Below are 20,928 nucleotides of genomic sequence, written 5' to 3'. Positions count from 1 at the left end.
TCAGAAGTCCTCATTGTATATATTAAATAAACCCAGTTCTGCAAGTGCTGGTTACTTGGCTATTGACACAGCTTTCTGTCAGGTGGGAGTGCTTTTTCTTTAGGATCTTTAGAGAAGTGACCTTCAGATTTCTTTGTATGTATAGTCTTCCAGTATTAGTAGTTCTACAGCTAGTAAGACACACAGAGGAAGAATAGTTTCAGAAAGATGTAAATGAACTTGAAAGAATATATAAAAATGCTACTATTGCTGCCTTACATATTTTTGATTTGTATTTCAAAGCATTTTATCAGAAAAAATGTTACATTATACATTGCATGTTCTTTTCAACGTTAATATACCAATACAAATCAACATTTGAATGCTCTGACCTACGAAACAAGCTATTAGGAATCACAGTGGTTAGTTCTAGTCACCTAATGTATTAGACAGTTATTGCACATGAACAGAATATTTTTAGAGGATAATAAACGCCAAGATTTCAAAGCAGCTTAATAATGTCTCTAGTATCAGATAATGAGAAATTCCCTCAATGCTGCTAAGCTGGACTTTGTTAATTATGGCGACTGATCTTACAACTGGCATATTTAACCGAAATAATTACTGTAATTCCTATTTGTTAGCGTGGAACTCTGGATTCACTATGCATTGATGTTTGACCGTCTCTGGTGTGGGCTCAGAAAGACCTCTGGTATCCTCTCATCTGTGTGTACAATCAACCACGCTACGTAACTCTGGACAGTCAAATCCAGAAGAGTAAGACTTCCAGCCATGCTCTCTCACCTGGACCTAGACCAAAGAGTTACACTTCAGAGGAGAAGACAACTCTTAGCAAAACGCTCTGCAATGACTGTATTTCAATACAACATAAAATGACAAATCACGTGAAAATTCTTTGGGAATCATACAATACATGTTCATCTGCTCGTCAGCTCACTTGATTTGTGCCTCCGCCAACAGTTTGCACCGTGATAACAGAACGGGTAAATATTTATGAAGTATTTCTGGTAGCTGTTAACCACTTTCATGTAATTCTCTTAGGAGAAGATCTATCACAGTGGTACACTGAATACATTCTGGGGTTGAGAAAAAACGTTTCTTCAGCTTTCATGTATTCAATAAGCAAGCTCAGGAAAGTCAGACAGCTGCTTTCGAACCAGCCTGTGTTTCAAATCGAGCTTAGCTTGGTAGGAAGAACTTGAAATGTGTCTCTCACCAAAAGATTTCTAAATGGAAATGCAATAACATGTTAATTAGAAAATTCTTTACATAGTGAAAGGCTCCCAGTGAACAATTACTTTATATTTCACATAAGCCTTTTCTAACACAATCTTTATATGGGGAAAAGAAAATATGAAAGAAAAAACAACAACACAGAAAACATCATATAAAATGTTGTATTTGAGTATTTCCCATGTAGCAATTAAACCTTTCTGTGGAAACCTGCCTCAGACCTTTATCACAAACCACAATAATACTAAAGAAACCTGATAAAAGATACATTCATTCTCTCCCAGTACAAAAATTGCAAGATCTGGGACACAATTTAAAATGACAGATTATTAGACAACCATCACCTGATGTACAGGATTAGCACTGTATTGTCAAATATAAAATTCAGGCACTTTTATTACATTCTCAGTACAGGTCTTTTCTGCTAACTGTGGGAGCCCATTTGATACTGAAAAATGCTGTTCCAGGGCAATAGACTAGATTGACTGGGCTCACTAAGGGCATATAAAGGGAAAACTCACTAATATAAATGCATATGGTGTATAAAGCAACTTTGAATCCTGTCATTAGCACAGAAAGCCTCATAGTGTTCACGACGCCAGCTCTGCAGCCCTACACCTACTGGTGCAGCCAGCCACCGTCAACAGCCCTGTGCTCACAATGCCAAATGCAGAAATGCAATTTATGACAATCCATAAATGCCTGTCCCAAACTGAACAGGGGGTGGGCAGCACAGGCAGCTCTTAACAGCTCCTGGACAACAGCACAGCCCATCTTATTACTAAACCAACGTCTGTGTTAGTGCAGCAATGGAATCAGACTTAAGGGGATGAAACAAGTTAATTCTTGCCAGAGTCGGCGACAGAATAGCCAATGCTCTCCACAGTGGTACGTGCCCTTTTAAAACAACGATAAAAGAAACTCCGTGGTTATAATTAATTTGTATGCATATTCCTCCACAGAATTTCGTAGTCAAAAGTCAAATACAATACATACATTTCTTTCAAAAGTTACTGTGTACAGAATACAGCATATAGAACTGAGACACGTGAAATATTTACAGCTGTAACATTAGTTAAAGACTTGGCCTTGCTTTTCTGAGAAGAACTGTTGAGTAGCTGATGAGGTTGTTCAGGTTGTTTCCTGGACTATGGCATCTGAGTTCAGACTGTAGGAAATCACATGATTTTGATTTTTTTCCTCATTATTTTTTCAAATGGATACCTGACGCAGTTCTACAAAAAGAGATAGTCCTTTTACATAATCCTGGATATCCAGCCTTTAACAGTCCGTCCTTCGAAGAGCTCTGCACTTTCCTTCATGAAGGGTTTGCTTTTAGCACTATATTAAGTCAGTTAAGTATTGCCACTCGCTTCCTAGCCTCATGCAAAACTGCAGAAGCCAAGCTAAGGTAGTATCTCAAACTAGGGGACCTATTAAACAGTATGAATCAAAACCTGATCTCTGCTGACACTCATGTTAGCAAAGCAGGCTAAACCACAGCAGCTAAGGACTGCCTCACATTAGCGCAACTCATCACAGTAATCAACGCTGACTCAAGCATTTTGTAGTATGGTTATGATAATTTTAGACTCGCAGACAGACTGTGTTGAGCAGAATAACTGTAGTTAACTGTTGCGGTGTCTGTAGTCTTAATTCTAGTCTAACATCTCCCCAGCCGTTTCAATTGAGCTGAAAGAAAGCCTGCAAACAACCTGAAATGCATTAATAATGATAATGATGATGATAATAATAATAATAATAATGCTAGAAGAAAACTTCAGAAATCATCTAGTCTACCCTCCTACTCTTGTATTTTTGAAAATCTCAAAGCTGTTGATCAAACTGATATGGGAGGGGCTTTTTTTATTGGCATAAGGATCATTACCACATTAATTCTTCGCCTATCAACAGGCAAAGCGTGTATGTAGGGGGAGTAATTCACTAAAGTAGTTACTTCCCTTTGAAGCTGACAGAAAGTCAGAAAACTTTTTAATAGAGCTTTTCCTCCTTGCTTGTTTCTTTGTATAAGGCACTGCAGCCTGCTTTTTTTACAAATTCTTACTTGTTAAGTGTCATTTACCCTAGTTTTGCTAGAAAATCCTTTGGGAGTCTCAGCCTGTAACATTCTAAGCTCCACTCAAAGTGAATCATCAGTGACTAGCAAGCTTTAAAAATGAGATTCTTCTAAGTCAGCCAAAACCAGAAAACCAATGCTTCCCTCCCAAAACCACTCAAAACAAATTGTCAATTACAGCAATTATAATGATTTTTCATATATTAAGCTTTCCGTCTCTTTGATTCTTAGTTAATTAGCTCTCCAGCACTGAAGAGGTTTCTGCCATAAATAAAATGTCTAATTTTAAAGTAAACAGAGAGGGATAAAAAAGCAAGTACTTCTTACCCCCCCCCCTTCTCTCTCTTTCAAAAGGAGAAAAACTTTGCTAGAGAACCACTAACTTCCATGAGTGAGTTTTCTAGGCTGCAAATTAACAGTCCCTCCCTAACTCCCAGGAAGGCCCTGAGGATTAAAGTTTGTAAAATGCATTGAACGTGGAAAGGCCACTGTGAGGTAGTATCACAGCATTCCTATCACCTAGCTTATATCTCTGTCTTTTGCACAACTACTAGAGCTTTTTTAACGCCATTTCACAAAGATTTCAACTCAACCTTTTATGAAAGGAGAACTGTAAATAGCCTCTTAGATTAAAACCCTTAACAGCTGAGAAGGCTGGAAAGGGAGGCAGATATTATCCACCTTTCAGTACTACAAATTGGGGCTGGAAGGGCTTAATTACCAAGATATACTTAAGAACACACTAAGGGCTGCTATAAAAATTACTCCAGTTACAGCAGCTCCACAGACATCGCTCCACCTGGGAGAGAGGAAGCCATCACTCTTTCCACATACCTCACCTGTACCCCATGCTAATAAAGGGCATCACGAACAAACAGCAGCTTCACGCCATGCAACAGTTCTGCAGCACGTGTAGAGTCCTTTCTCCCAGGTGGCTTAACAGAACCTTTCACACCAGGCAAGCCAAAGATTTGGCTTCTTTTCACTTCGAAATCTCAAAGTGGAGATACACTGTTTGTATAACCTAAAGCAACAAAATACTTTCAGCCAATGTGTCAGCTTAGAAGTGTCTCAGGCAGAAAGAAATACTTTTAACCCATGATTTTGATTTGAATGTGGAATTCACAATTTTGCATGAATTACACACTCACTGTCCTGAAATGGGGAATTCATGGTTTTCCTTATGATTTTGTCTGTGATGATGTATTCTTCTTTATGGTTTTTATCATTACAAATAAATGTGTAATTCACAATGAACGTTTAGCAAAATAATTTCTGTTAACAGTCAAGAAGTCCTTATGGTTTCAGTACTCCTGTGCTAAGCTTTTTGCAATGGTGCTCAACTGGATATTTGAAGTTCCTTCATATATTGTACCTGAAATCAGAAGAAAATAAATTAGAAGACTATAAACCTACAGTGAGTATATGAAGAGAGACGAAGATCTTGTTCTAACAGTCCAGTTAGAACATTTACAATTATGAAGTGAAGCTTTACTGATCAAGTTAGAGAATTATTATTTACATAAATGTTCATATTTTATTATCTGCAACAATTAAAATACTTTTCTGCAGGTACAACATAATGACAAGACATTTTCCTGAAAAGCATTTCATAAATAACCAACAAAATTTAAATATTTACAAATGCTATCAGTAATAACAGTCAAAGGGTAATATTGTTAGAAATGTCAAACTGTTAGGTCCAAGGATTGTAATGGTAAACAAGGAAGTCTTGAAAATAAAACTCCACAGAGATTCAGACCTTAAAGCCAAAGAAAGTATTTTCAATTTTTTTGAACTGGAATTTTCTTAACAGAATGGGACACAACGTGCGTGTTTGTATTTTACTGGTACCTAATTAAACATTTTAACTAGCCTTACATACACGGATATTTATAACTAAAGTTTTACCTTCCCATATCTGAGCCATTGAATCAGTGTTGATTACAGTCTCAGGGAAAAAACATCTTAAAAAAAATAGCCAGTCATTCATCCTCAAACTTCAATACTACTAATGCTACAAGAAATACTTGTTAAGAAACTATCACTCACCTATCTTGCAGTCACGATAGTACTTTTCTATTGGATAATTTTTTGTGAATCCAACGCCACCCATCCATTCAATACATTTACTAGTTGTCAGTGTTGCAACCTATGAAAATAGCTTCAGAGTTACAATTTCAGGATTCAACTTCATGCAGGTGGTAGTAAATTTTATTCTTTGTAGCTATTTAAAGCAAAAACAAAACAGTAATTAAAGCAGTAACTAGAACAAGCGGGAAGAGGAAGGACTGATATTTTTGTATTCATCTTATTTATGCAAGTTATTTTAGAATAAAAATGACATTTTTCTAAATCAGAGGACATCAAGAATTCACTATCCATTACTGCAATAGTTCACGTGCTGCACTATGAAAAAGACTAGCAGCGGTATACACGACAGCAATTACAAAGAGGCAGAAGCAATCCAGTTTTGAATCATGTTAAGACTCACAGTTGTGACCAGCAGAGTTGAAGTGTTCACAAATGAAGTCTCACCATGCCATATTCTCCAGCCACAAAAAGAGAATTCTGAGAGAATGAAATCTCTCTAGATGAGTGAAAATACTAATTTACTTTCTCTTTTAACGTTGTTGCTTGTTTTTCAAAATTTTATTTAGGGGCATGAGCAGTTCATTCTTTGGTGGCCTACTTTACATTCCGTACATGGACTGAGAATGAGAAACAAGGTAAAAGTACATCCACAGATCTCACAGCAAAACGTGAATTAAAAGTTATACATTCAGTAACAGAAGAAATGTTTAAACAGCAGTGAAATAAATCCACTGAATAAAGAAACTGCAAGTTACCTCAGCAGCATAGTATTTGGCCATGCTGGCCTCCTTTATGAATGGCCTTCCTGTTTCCGCAAGACGGGCTGCGTTGTAGGTCAGCAACCTCGCTGCCTCCAGCTGTGTGGCTACCTGAGCTATTTGATGTTGCATCCCCTGCAATAAGCACGCCACAAGTCAGACAGAACCAGTATCTAGTACTCAGCTGCAATTTCTAGCAAAAACCGTTCTTTTCACCAAGGAACATACCTACACTCTAAAATAAAAATACAAAATCTAGATGGACTAGTAAGTCTGCACATCTCTGCATCTATGACATGGATGTTGGAAAACCTCTGGGCCACCAAAGTCTTTTTAGGAACTGCACTCCCATTTTCTCCTTCCCTCTTCTTGGATTCAGGAGTACTAGGGAACTTCTTGCCTGACTGGCTGGACAGGAGGGTTCAACATGAACCTATTTGCACCCATGAATATCAAGGAAAATTTCAGCCAAATCTTAACGTTCTCCTCAGCACTACAGAGACATGGGTAGGTCAAAGCTGTGAGCTTAACTGAGAAAAACTTGAAAAAAGTACCTATTAAATAAAGTGGAGAAATACCAAGGTGACAACCACTTCTTCTCATGTCCCATAACCATGAGACAAGAGTTAGGAGCAGCATAAAAGTCTAGAAAATGTGTCTGAAGAATGGATTCAAAGGGAAGGAAGAAGGTGATGGAGCTCACCTCTAAATGGTAGGTATTACAGAAGAATAGGTTTATTTAAGGAGACCCAAACATGATGATTGAAAATGAACATTTAGTTGTCTAACTTGCTCCTAAAACACAATGGAATCTTTCATCTTATTAGAACATTAACACTGCTCCCTAAAATTTGCAAAAATATATATGCAGGTCAAAATAACAAAACGATTTGGCAATTATAAATTCCATTTCCCATTCAAAAGATGCAGTTCCAATAATTTCCTAGATATCTGTGGGTGCTTCCTAAAATTTGTATAAATTATGAGTAGTACTAATGTTCCTTCCCTTCATCTGAGATGTAGTTTTCTTTTAACAAGAAAATTACTACAGTAATTACAATTATATATCTTCTTTATTAAACTATATATAATTTTTGCAACAAAGAGTCTTTTTCGTTTTAAGATACAGATATTATCACGAAAACTAAATGTCTTTGTATAACACAGGAAATCTAATAATTCAATCAGCTTTCCTCATCTTTTTATAATTTCTAGTGTCTCCAGAAAAAGGCCTTCCCCTACACCTCATGAAAGGGTATAAAAACTGGAACACATTCAACATACTGTGATATTAAAAGCAGAAGAGAAAGGAGTTCCATGTGTATTATTTTCAAAGGCAGTGAAAACAGTATCAAGGAAAAGGAGTTATGTTAATAATGTTTTGAAATTTTAAATGATTTATACAGTACTTGTAAAGGCACATAGCACTGAATTTATATATTTTACATGGCCGATGAACGCTTATCTGAAATTCTTTTGAAAAATTCTTCTCAAATATTGAGAAGTAGAGACATGACACAAGGTGGAGCACAAATTATGCAAATCAGATTACTCATTTTACTGACTTCATCTACTGTGGTAACTACTACTCTCTTGGAGGAAACTTCCCATGTGTTCATTAACAAGTACCTGGAAATCGAATACGCTTTTCCCAAACTGGACTCTCTCCTTTGTATAGGGAATCGTGTGGTCAAAACACCCCTGTGCCAGTCCTAACATCTGTAAGAAATAAGACATATTGAGATGAGTTAGAGCAAAAAAAACCCCAAACTTTGAGGAATAAGCCTATTCCATACTATTCTATTCTTGAAAGAAACTTTCTTACTACAGGCAAAATATTTGTGAAAACACTATCACTAATTTTTGAACAAAAGTTATGGGTCAAATGTGGTTGCACAAATATTAAGTGTTTCTGGCAACATTCTTAATTACATGGGAAAATTACTGTAAACTAAAGATCTATAGATCTACATTACACTATTAAAGGAAAAATAATTTCAATGATTATTCAAAGCTATTTTCATAATGAAAATAATTTCTCATTTTATAGAAGACACCAGACTATCCGTATTAGCAATTTATTTCAGAAGTTAGAAAATTAGTATAGTAGAAGGAGACATAACATTTGTTCCAGCATTTTCTAGAAAAAAACTAACTCAAAAGAACAATTTTAGAAGACCCATTGTCTTTTCATACACTCTCTTCACTCAGCAGCAAAGACAGCAAAACACAATTGTTATCTTGGAGGATAATGTCTGGGAAAACGACACATGAACATTTATAAAGAAGTAATTTGCATCTACCCTAGTGTCTGATTTGTTAGCCTAAAGAAACATTAAGAAATATGGAAAGTAAACTAGTTTTACTGTTTTTTAACTACCAAATTTTGAGAAGTATATTCCATTCCAAACAAGATAGTAAAGAAAGGACCCTGCCTTTCATATATCTTGGAATATATAGCTATTAGTAAATAAGATCAGTTGGTTTCATTATATAACTACCATCCATCTGAATGCATTCATTCTACCTAGTTTCTTTCCTAGGAAAAACAAAGATAGGAAATTAGATTAGGGGAAGCATCAAACAAGAAAAAATAAAAAAAGGGAAATGAGTGGCATGAAGAACTACCAAAAATGGTAACAGCAGTATATGGTAAAATTGGACTCTCATAAAACTTTTCTAAGTCAAGACGGGATTCTATAATGTGGCAGTCAGCTGTCACATCAAGCAGCTTAGTCAAACTACTTTTAATGATGTACAATATTGTATGGGTATTTTTGGATAGACCCATGTATTAAGCTGAAAGCCAAGGGTCCCAAGAATATAAAAACATGACTCTGACTGGGTTCAGACATCTACTCCTTAATTGTTTAAGATTCTAGAAAAAAAAAACACAATACACAGGAAAATGAGTATGTGGGAAAAGAATATAAGAAAATAATAGTCTGCTGCTAATCAGATTTGTTGCCTTCTTATGTAAACTCTTACAGATGAACCAAGTATATCAACTTCAGCAACTGTAACAATATATGCAGCTACCTTGCACTAAAACTATCTGAAACTGTTTTCATAGCCACAATTACATTTTATAAGGTGTTCATTATATTTTAAAACTATTACTACTGCAAAACTAAATTCAATACTACAGGGCTTTAGAACTGCTGTTCTTATACATTCAAGTACATTTCTCTTGATTTGAAGGTGCCAAGAAAGTAGTAACTAAGATATAACAAGTACCTGACCTTAACTTTTAATTAGGTTATAAGCGTAACTTGGAGTAATTAAGAGTAAAATCCAGACCATGTATTTTACTGTCAGAGTCTCTACATTATTTATATCTCCGGGAACAACAGGGCCCACAGCCCTAGTTTTTAAATGCCATATCAGACAAAGTTTAATCACAGACAATCTTTAGGAATGATGGAAAAGCCAACCCATTTAGCAGCATAGTATACTGCCATGTGGAAAGTCTAAATTTCGTAAGGACTATTACTTCTGGTCTGTTTGCAAACTAGGGCAAGAGGTATCAGAGATTGGTAGTACAGACATATTACACAGCACAACTACATGCACAACAAAGTAGAAACCAAGAAAAGATTACTTTCAAAAGTAAACTAAAAATATAAAAACTTGTCACAAGTCATTTTATTATAGGGCTGAACCTGATTTCCACTGAAATCAGCAGGAATCTGAGATCCAAACTGAATTTACAACAAAATACAACATTTTGAAATAACTCCAAGGTCAGCAAATATTTTCCCCTAAGATGCCATAAGGTGCAATTTTCAAACACAACAATGAACTAGGACCCTTCTGCTAGAAAAAGTCATATTTATTTTAAAAATAAGCTGACTTTTAAAAATAAGTTGTTGGGAAAACATCAGTTAGCATAAGGTCACATTTGGCAATCCCATACAATCACAGTTGGAAGCATTAATATCATACATTTCAGTGTGTTATATTTTGCAAAGCTAATTTTCTTTGCAAAATAAATTTGCATAATGGAAGATAAAAATGTTGACATATTTCAGCAGCAACAAGTTAACCACCAAAGACAAACTAATTGCCATGTAATTTTTTCTAAATCTATTGCTTATGTCACCAAAGGAGAATTTTACCATTTACAGTTGTTTCAGTATTTTACCGTAACTTAGATACAAGAATAGTGACATCTAGTGGCAATTTAGTTTTTAATAAAGTATTTTCTAAATAGTTTATTCTTATTAGCTTTAAATATTTTGTAAATGTCAATCCAAATTCAAAGTTATATACTGGTTGTATTCAGTATTAAACAAAATTACCCACCTGTGCAGCGATACCTATTCTGCCAGTATTTAGCATTCCAATTGCATACTTATAGCCTTTTCCAACCTGTCCCAGGATATTGGTCTCAGGAACCTAAAGAATAAAACCACTCAATTATTCCTCTTCTATTCTGCTTTGCAACTGCTAGTACAGTTCACAGGTGAATCACTGTACATGTTTTATTTAATGTTCTTCGTAAGTGACGGCATAAAACATAAGCCAGACATTTGATTCCTAGAATATCTGATTAGAACATTTCCTGATACATGTGATTATAAACTGATGATTGAGAAAAACTGTACCAAAATTTAAGAAACCCAACCCCCCTCAAGACTTCTGTGAAAGAACAGGGAGGAAAAAGTTAAAATATGCCAAACAATCAGCATGTCTAAGGAAAAAAAAATATTGGGAATTTAGTTAACATTCTTTCCTTATACGTGGTCAAGCTCCAATTATACACAAATTATGCTTCAATAGCTAAACAACTTACACTACCTTAACGTTTTCAAATGTTACTGGGCAGGTAGAAGACGCTCTGATTCCAAGCTTGTCCTCCTTCTTCCCTACATGTAGTCCCTCTGTGTTGCGATCTACTATGAAGCATGTAATTCCCCTGTACCCCTAGGATGAATTAAAAATTAATCAAGAACTGTTTTTTATACTAAAATCAACAAATGGTGGTCTAAATATCTCATTCCAGTACCGAAATTTTACACCTGCTTAATACTGTATTACGAAATAAAATACCTGCACAGTCATCTGTTCCCTCTAAGTCTGCTAATTATGGTTTAACAAAGGCCAGAGATACCTTCCTATTAAAATACTCCATGTGGAAAACATCATCAGAACAACCTTAAAAGTTCTTTTGATAAGGCAGGGGACTGATATTATGTAAATGAAACAGACAGGACTGTAGTGCCTGTCTGTACTGGAAATCACTGGGAAAGCCAGTTATTGCTGTGCAGTGAAGTTACTGCTTGCTGTTGGAACATATGTCACAGTCAAACAGTGGAATGCAAGAAGACATAGGGTATCTTTAGACTAAAGTGGTCAAATGAATAACGGCTCTAAACCCATGTCAGATGATTCTATAGGATGCAAGATTTTACTTAAGCCCAATTACTTCAGCTACTCTTCTCATGGAAGGCTGCGTGTATACTCTTCCTTTTAAGGTTGTCCAAGTAAGAGCACTGACTGATGAGACTGGAGTCACTGGGAACTGTGCTTGAATATTCAAAGTGCAGTATAACGGTAAGCGTTTCTCATGGTTTAACCTCAGTCGGCAACCGAGTACCACACAGCCGCTCGCTCAGTGTAATAACAGACCTAAGCTAACACCCAGAATTGGTGCACACATTCTCCTTGTGATTCCAGTTTGCAGAACATTGATATCACTGTCTCTTCACTTCAGAGAGGTAGTGGGAATATAATTAATAAAGTAGTCTGAAATCATTATGATGGTTGTTATCAAAAATCTCAAAGAGCTGATTTGGTATTCACATAACGATTTGGACAGGACACTAAATAATGCATGTGACAACACACAGATTGTATAGCCAATCTAAATTCTGGCATCTCCTACATACAGGCTTACAATCTTCACATCTTTAAAGCCTTAAACTAGATTCTTGAAGTAGAGAATGGTGATTCCTGATAGCTGTCGCTTTCTCTTTTTCCCTCTGTGTAATTCTTACTCCCAATTCTCTCTCCTCTCCACCACTCATTCTCGCTCCCTCAGCATTTCCCCCAGCCAGAACCACAGCAGTCTCTCTTACGCAACATACTACAAGGTCTATGAGACAGAAATGTGAGGTGTTCCTGGCCATGTTTCCAGCTCTTCCTGTCCCTAACATCCACAGCACCTCCTCTCACTAAGAGGGTGACACCGAGAGGCAGGAAAAGTCCCGTGGTTCTTCTGGAAGGGTTTGCCTCTTATTAAAGAGAAGGCTGCTGTTTCAATCTCACCTCAATGACAGCCCATCTCACCAAATGGGAGCTGCTAGTGCAGAGTGTACATTTCAGTACACAATTCTACATTGGTCTGTTCTCTCATTTATACTGATGTCAACTGTTATTTAATCTTTGAGCAGCACTGACTTTTAATCTCCTTCTTGAATATTTAAAAGCAAATTTCTAACTCTAAGAAGACAATGCATTATATATTTTTAAAATGTTACACTAATACAGAAACAACTCCAGATTATAAGACAATGCACAGCAGTTAACAAATATAGAAACTGGCTTATCAAATACATTTTCATTGTATGCAGTACTCAAATCGCCCACCAGCTTGTGAAGAAATCAATAAAAACTCAGAAAGTGACACGATACTCAACTGTTCGATACAATGAAAGAAAAATCCCTCTTCTTATTTAGTCAAAACCTGAAATTTTAATTTAAAATATAAATATGTTCAAGTTAAATTTTTAAGAAAGAGATACTGGAAGAAATTTAAAAAATAAATAAAAGTTTTAAACAATTAAGTTTTGTATTTGATTATCACTCTACCATACTGGTATAGTACATTTTAAAGCCTGCAGTTGACTTTTCTGAATCTACTACCAATATCCAAATTGGTGACAAAACTTGAAACATGCATATTCAGCTAAGTATTTTTTTTTACCTGAACAAGCTTTGCTGTTGTATTCTTGTTAGTTTTCAGTGCATGTAGCCTAAGCTCTATTTTGCCTTCTAACAACAGCAACTTGTCAGTTAAGTCAGAAGGGTTGGAAAGACTTAGACTATCTGTTCTTCCATTACTCAGAATAATACCAATGCATGCTGTGCTCTTCATCTAAGCAATTATGATTCTGACATTTTTATTTTCCCTGGTGGGAGGAATTTATTAAATTGCTCACCAAGTTCTCAATTTTTGTTGGAAAATATTTTTAAAGGTAATATTTTTAAATATTTTAGCTGTCAGCTAGGAAAAGGTTCAAAGAATATTAACCTTTAACATCAGATTATTAATATAAAATCCAGTTTCATATATAATCGGCTGTCACTGAAATGCAACTATTGTTTAGCAACTTACTAAGGACGGATCTGTATTTGCCATCACAAAGAAAACTCCTGCGTGTTCTGCTAAGCTAATCCACATCTTTGAGCCATTGATAATATAGTAGTCTCCCTTCTTTTCAGCCCGAGTCTTCAAAGAAAAAGCATCGCTGCCAGATCCAGCCTCCGAAAGACAGAAACTGCCTATCTGTCAATTGAAGGGAAAAATTAATTTTATTTTTTACGGAACATATAGGCACAACATATAACAAATATTACATATAACATATAACAAATATTACAATTACAATACAAACATATAACAATTCTGCAAAATAGTTATAAACAAGCACAAGTCTCTTAAATTCAAACATTTTAAACTATTGCATCAAAGTAACTAAGTTTCAGATATGGAGATTAAGAATAGAAACACTATGTAATTACATGTCTCTCAAAGTCAACTGCTTTAAAGTTCTTTTCCACAGTAAATTAAATTTTAATGAAACTAATAAGCGCCTTTCCACTTTTACCTCTCAGCTACTGATGACGGGATGTACCTATATCACCACAGATCTCAGCTCTAACCAGTGTTTCAAAGTTCACACATATTTTCCAATGCTGCAGTCATCCATCTGGTTACTGAAAAAATCACTAACATTACTTAACTACTAAAAATTATATTACAGTTTAGTAAAGTGAGACTTTGACTCACTGTATCTTTAGCGACTCTGGGCAAGTAAGTTCTCTTTTGCTCTTCTGTTCCATATGTGGTAAACAACTTATTTGTTAGTGTATTCTGGAGTTCACATAGAAGAGCTACAGCTGGATCAACTTTGGCCAATTCTTCTACCACCAATATGATTGAAAAAAATGAAGCTCCAGTTCCTCCATATTCTTCCCCAAGCTCAATACCCATCAGCTGAAACGTAAAAGATGCAAATATATCAGTCTGTTCGTTCTTGTCAACAACTTGTTAGTCCAAGCTGATCCTTAAGAGATTAAAATAAAAACCACAGAATCTAAATATTTCCAGATCCTTCCCCAAAGACCTGTGTCCCTTCAATACCCTTAACAAACTAACAGTTCTTCACAGAAGTTGAGAGTCAATTCATGCAAGAAATAACTAACGTGCAGTATACAGGCCAATCATCACCCTAATTTGATTACATTTTCCAGAACAATTGCAATCTCAACGGAAGTCTAATATTTAGAGTTGTCATTGTATAAAATGACATTCTAAACACAAACAAGCTTTAGGTTTGATAGCAGGAAAGGCTAAAATTGAATCCAGGAATGATCAACAGGATATCTGCAACACAAGTCCTTGTGGTTGCCCAGTAAGGACACAGGGGACTCCTGATACCCTTTTCCAGCAACGCTTATCAGAGTCATGGCGATTCTAGCATTCTGTGCAATTATGCTTATCCAATTAAAAAAAAAAAAGGCGGGGGGGAGATAAGGAACTCAAAGATAAGACAAAGAATGTGGTATGGGAGTGGGAGAGATGGAAAGAATATTACAGGAAAAGATGGAGAGTGATAATGCAGTAAAAAAAAAGAGAAAGTTGCCCTGCTGATGATAAATCCAAAATTTGTAATGATTCATTCGTTCATTTGAATTATATCCCTCAATCTTTTAATCTAAAAATCCCAAAAGTGCACAGCTAGAAATTCATAAAATGATGTCACTTTCTGAATAAAAGATTAAGTAAAAGTGTGCAGACCCCTTGTTCAAACAATCCTTGTATTACAGAGTCTTCCATTTTCGAATTCTCATCCATTTTTTGTACCAAAGGTGCAACTCGTTCCTGAGCAAATTTTGTCACTGTAATGAAGAGAGGAAAGAAAGTGTGTAAATATTCTAACACCCTACTTGAAGACCAATATAACAGTAATATGGTACTTCTGACAGGTAATGCATGTATCCCCTGACCCTACCAGACAAGTTAATAAAAGGACAAAAAGTTGCCCAAATGAAATGAGGTAATGTGCTGCAAGGCTCAATTATAATTGCTTTCTGAACTCAGCTACAATTCTCTAAACTGAAACAAATAATTCCTATAAATTAAGAAACTTTGAAAGCATCTCAGAAACACTTACGTAACACTGGTTGACCAAAAAAATTATAGAAATATTTCAAATACATCCCTTATTTGGTTAGCTGTATCGTACTTCTTTATAAATTAAACCTGCAATTTAGGAAGATGGTCTCAGGCTTTAACGCATGTTATTTTGAGCGCACAAAATCCTGTGAGACTGTTCCTGTTTAACCAGAGCCTTTTATAAGCTCTCTCCCAGATGTGCAGGTCCTCACTCTTTCACCTTTGCTCTGAGGATCCCTTCTGAAACACTGCCTTCTTCGTGCAGGCCTGGCTGCACTGCAGACACTCACATCACATCTGTCACCATTCTGGGTATACTTGAAATCTCTGAAAACTAGACGGAGCAGTTAACTGTAGCTGAACTAAACACTTTAGAAAGGGCACGAGTCAATGCCAGGCAACTTCACTTCTGTGACAGCAACAGTTTTAAACAGTTAATACTTATTTATGCAGAGTAAACTGCACTGTGGTATGTGGAACAGTGCTATGGTAACGTGGAAAAAGAACATTACATTCTTCTCTTCTGAACTAAAGCAGTTTTAACATTAAGTAACCCCTCCCCAACAATCTCAACATTTAACTATAATTAAACAATGAAAATAAATTTTTAAGCTAAAATTTCCCTTCTAGTTAGATATTTCTGAATTTTAACCACACAGATAATAGGTACCCATATTTTTCAGCATTGTCTCCTCTTCGGTGAATGTTTGAAGCGGAGCACAGACAACTCCATCACTGGCTAGATTTGGCATGAGTTCTGATTTGGAGGATCTAAAGACACATGGAGAAGCCCTCCAAGAAGCCAAGTATGCTGGCATATTTCTTTTCAGCTGTTGACAATAAATACAGAACATCAGAACAGTTAATAGAATTTCTATTTGTAGACAGACAGCAATACACAATTTTATCCAGTAACAAAATAGGAAATATAACTTATGTTCAATGTCTTGTTTGAATGTTTTTGAGAAGATACAACCCCCCCCGAGTGTCCTAAAAGAAAATGTCCTTTAATTACTCTTCTTTTAACCCCAAACAATTTTCTTTCTGGAAGTTTGCGAACACAATGTTATTCTATAAAGTATTCACAAACATTAATTTTAGTCAATTTTAGTGTTTACAGCAAATAAACCCTGCTGAAATTTTATAGATGATTTTGCAAGTCTGCTGCAATATTCATAGTAGTAAGTGTGTATTTTGATAGAATTAATATCTTCACTAACAAATATGATAAGAGTAAATGTGAAATAGACATACGAATGTTTTTTACAGAAGACCTGTCAACTTTAATGATAGACTTAGCTTTCTCCCTGGTTATCTAGGGGCCAGCAACTCTCACTTCTAAAGCAATCTGATAGCACTTCATCTGGATTACTGGTGTTTTACTGTGAAAGGGCATAACTTCAACAGCACTGTGGATTTTTGTATTCAAGCTGAGTTCTTATCCACCACTTCATGATTTTCAGAGTGAGCACACATTTCATAGACAAAGCCCTGGCTTTTGAGTGTTTCTGTGTAGTTAATTTCTATACAGTTAGTTTAAATTCTATAGTTAGTATGTTGATAGTACTGTGTAACAAATAATTAATGTCTTATTTTAAATTCTATAGTTAGTATGTTGATAGTACTATGTAACAAATAATTAATGTCTTATTTGGTTGATTTATTAAAAAAGTACAGGAAGGAACTGAAATTGAGTAATTTATGCTTAACCTCTCCCCATTCATCCACGAAATACAACAATCTCAAATGATATCAAGAAGCACTGGTTACCCAACCAAGAGAGAAGAGGTATTACAGAGTGTTTTACTCTAGGGGGAATGGCGTTAAGCATATGTGGCAAAATCTGACAAGTCACAAAAATGAACAGAACAGACAGTGGCTTTTGGGAGCAAGCTACGCATAGTGATTGTCAGGTGGGTGGACATAGATACTGTGACAGGTAATTAGTTTTGTACCTTGGAGAACTATGAACTACTTAGTGTTCAAAGACTTACTCAAGTAGGTAACAGCAGGCTTTAGAAAGGAACACATTTGGTTTGAAAGTTAATATACTGTCTAACCATAGAATAACTTCTTAGGATTTTAAAAAAAGTTAGCATCGTGAGTATGATCTGGCTCAAAAAGTAACAGACTAACAGTAGCTAAACCGCTGCAAAATGTATTCCTGAAAAGCAGTATTCCAAAAAAGAAGCACAGTTCGACTGACTGATCTCAAAAGAGGCAAGACAGAAAAATCACTTTGCTCTCATAGCTCCCAAAACCCAACTTATTTTGTGGCTAATGTCTACAGATCAGATCTTTGCTACAGATATCCGTCACTATTGCTATGTCAGTCTAAAGTGTGGAGATATTAATGTCTTACCAAGACAACTGCTGACAGAAACCCCCAGCAGAGACACAGCAGTGCCATAAAAATAATGTATATATGAGCATTTGCCTGCCAACATACATTTTTGCCAGTATGCACTCTTAACCCCACAGCAAGCAGACCGACTGACTGTGCTATAACCAGACTGCTATTTAGCTCACAGAATGCAGGACAATTTTGCAATGCACACTGATAGCAGCATTCCTCAAAAAATGGCAGAAACTTTGGGGTCAGGAAGTAAAAATTCCTTTGATCCTTCTAATAATTCACTCTCTTTCATGTTGGCTTTCAACACCTGTCATCTCCCTGGCCAAAGAACTGATGTAAAACAGATCTACGGACTCCTTTTGTCTTAGAGACAAGATGCACAAGTCTATTACGGTAAGGAAACTCCGACTTTAGCACAACCAGTCATGCATGACAAAAAAAAAAAAAAAAAAAGTGGTAATACAGAAAACAAATATTGCTGTGAACATTCAATGTTCATTCACATTCAACACCCCGGTCACGTAAAACAAATACTGACCAGTGGGGCTGATTCACGAATACAAAGTTTGGATGATCAGCAATAGCTGCAACACTTTCAAATGAAGACTAAGTTACTGGAGTCACCGTAGGTCTTCACAGAAAAAAAAAGAAAGAGTTGCTTTAATAGAGATAAAATCCAAGGCAACCATGTTCTGGAAGCTGTCAGTCAGGAATGGATTATTTGCAGAACATCCAGCTATGACAGAGTCACTCAACACCCAGACATGTAAGACTATTAAACATCCACCTGCGTAAGTCCATATTCTTAGCAAGGTCTGAGAAGGAAAAACCTAAGTATATACACACACACACACATATATATATTTAACACAGTATGCTTCCTGAGCAGTTATAGGATTACAAATCACACATACTTCCTGCTTCTTACACTACTTTATTTCCAAGTACAACGAAAAGAGCATTTTTCTTTCATGGTGGCATAACCAAAGACGAATCACTGAGAATATTTCACCAGTACTGACCAAGAGCTGTCAGGAAGAATGCACGGTGCCTTTTTAAGAATACAAAACTTTTTGAAAAGCTGCAAGTAGGTATGCTCAGTAGGCAATAAGCCAGTACTGTTGGGATTACCTCTACTTTCATTTGATGGCACCTGATACTTGGATGTAGAATTATTGACCACACAGGGGAACGCATCACTAAATGCATGCAGAGGAGACTGCCCCGTCCAAAGCGGGAAGTACAGATTTTGTAGACCACAAAAAATACACAGATTTTTCTCATATGCTTTCATGAAAATGGGAAGCTGGACAAACTTGATTAAAAGCAGCTCAGCAAGGTCAAGCACAAGTGCACAGGGCTGCACTGGCTGAGGTGACCTGCCAATAGCCTGGCTAGCAAGTAGAAGCTTTCAAACACAGTAAACGGCTCAGTGTTTGTTACAGGTTACAGCCATCACAGCAGGCCCACTCTTGGCAACAATGCCAAAGGTTTTGAGAAAGTCAGCTCTCACAGTAACTGTCCCTTAGCTCATTTCCCTCCAGTACCCCCTAGTGGAAACCACCCCAGGCTTTCCCCCCTGCCCAGAGCTTTCACTTGGAGGCTCTTCCACTGCAATCAACTCACTTCAGAGTGGCAGAGAAAGGTGTCCTACCGCGGCAGGAGAAACAAAGGCAGCCCTTAGCGTATGTATGCAGACACGGTTTGATAAACGCTTGTTTGATACCTGATTGAGATGGCGCTAGAGGACAAAAGGAATATTTATAACAAGGTTACCTTGAAAAGTCTTAAAACCAGTAGGATGACCCCAAGGGACAGGACCTACATTGGCAACACCCACACACAGAGCAGCAACCCACAGGTATGCCAGAGTAATAGCACAGTGTAGAAATGATTTTTTTATTTCAACATTTAGATAAAAAAAAAAAAAAATCAAGTCACTACGTTATTGTTTAAATTTTTATTCTTAGAAGTCATGCAGTCATATAGTATTACTAACTTTCAGATAGTTATTTAAAGTGCATGTACGTTACTCAAATGCTTTGATACTGCTTCCCTGCTTTTTTCTCCCCCTCTTTTTCTGTAGGTGAGGTAATGATTTACGCTGCTACAAGATTCAGACTGCTTGCCCTACTAAACACATGTATTTGAAAATTCGTTTCTGGGTTGCTGATAACATTGATTTTTCTGTTTATCTCAATTTTTACCTCCACTTCAACTCTTTAAAGATCAGTTCTTTTGGTTTCCTTCTGTTTGCTTTACAATCTAAAATGAGATTTTAATGCTGGTGGACCTGGCAGCAGCATTAAGATATAAATAAAAAAAGGCCAAAGCAATATATTTTCCTAAGCTCACTGTGCTTTCCTTGATGACTTCCACTCCTGTATCTGTCCTAGCTGGCTTCCAGACAGCTCTTATTTCTCAGCAGAGAAGCTCCATTGCAGGAAGCTTGCTTGCCCTTATTTATGGCGTTGGTTTTCTTCATTTCAATTGTCACAACAATTGAAGCTGCCATGAGAAGGTCCCAGGCCAGCATGTCTTCTCACTCTGCACAGTAGAAGCATGTGTGTGGCACAAACCCAGGTTTTCTGCTTGTTTCCTTTGTCTTTTCATTACCCCTACAATGCCATAAGTCTTTTGTCTGTTCAGGTAAGTAAAGGAGACATCAAAGCACCTCTGCTGCTAGAACTGTGCTGTCTTCTCATAGGCGTATCAGCCACGGGCTGCTCCAACTACAAGCCATTTCACAAGACTTTCAAGAACTTTTCCTAGCAAGAAGTTACCTAATACCACCCCTCCATACAAAAAACTCAAGACAGAAGGAGAAGAGGGCTTTACAAACCCACCCTCACTCCCTGCAGGGCTGCACTTGAACCGAGCAGACCCCGCACCCGGCCAGCTCCGAGCCCAGTGAGCGGCTCCCCGGGGGCCGCTGCGGCGGCGCCCCCGGAGACGCCTTCGTCCCCGGCAGGCCGCAGCCCGTGGCAAACACGGGTGGTACGTGGCA

The 20,928-nt window shown here is 36.8% G+C and overlaps 1 protein-coding gene across 1 annotated transcript; it reads right to left on the bottom strand.

Moving 5' to 3' along the window:
* Positions 1–832: 832 nt before the first annotated feature.
* Positions 833–16,419, bottom strand: ACADSB (acyl-CoA dehydrogenase, short/branched chain). Its single transcript, XM_009277940.2, has 10 exons — positions 16,236–16,419; positions 15,188–15,288; positions 14,177–14,383; positions 13,502–13,672; positions 10,963–11,088; positions 10,468–10,560; positions 7,792–7,881; positions 6,160–6,297; positions 5,363–5,462; positions 833–4,685 (listed from the first exon to the last, which is right to left on the bottom strand). The coding sequence occupies exons 1-10, from the start codon at positions 16,417–16,419 to the stop codon at positions 4,615–4,617; spliced, it is 1,281 nt and encodes a 426-aa protein (XP_009276215.2). The 3' UTR covers positions 833–4,614.
* Between the last annotated feature and the right edge of the window lie 4,509 nt (positions 16,420–20,928).

Source organism: Aptenodytes forsteri, unplaced genomic scaffold (assembly GCF_000699145.1).
Source record: "Aptenodytes forsteri isolate BGI_AS27 unplaced genomic scaffold, ASM69914v1 Scaffold15, whole genome shotgun sequence".
Classification (NCBI taxonomy): Eukaryota; Metazoa; Chordata; class Aves; order Sphenisciformes; family Spheniscidae; genus Aptenodytes; species Aptenodytes forsteri.
The sequence above is the reverse complement of the archived record's forward strand: the minus strand, read 5'-3'. Positions and strand labels throughout refer to the sequence as shown.

What these genes read in the sequence shown, in the direction of transcription:
- ACADSB (XM_009277940.2), bottom strand. Translation starts at nt 16,419, where the DNA reads ATGTTCTGTATTTATTGTCAACAGCTGAAAAGAAATATGCCAGCATAC. An exon ending in TAACATTTGAAAACGTTAAG is followed by an intron (nt 10,561 to 10,962) that starts GTAGTGTAAGTT and finishes TTTATTCTTTAG; the next exon opens with GTTCCTGAGACCAATATCCT. An exon ending in AAAGCGTATTCGATTTCCAG is followed by an intron (nt 6,298 to 7,791) that starts GTACTTGTTAAT and finishes TGCTTATTGCAG; the next exon opens with GGGATGCAACATCAAATAGC.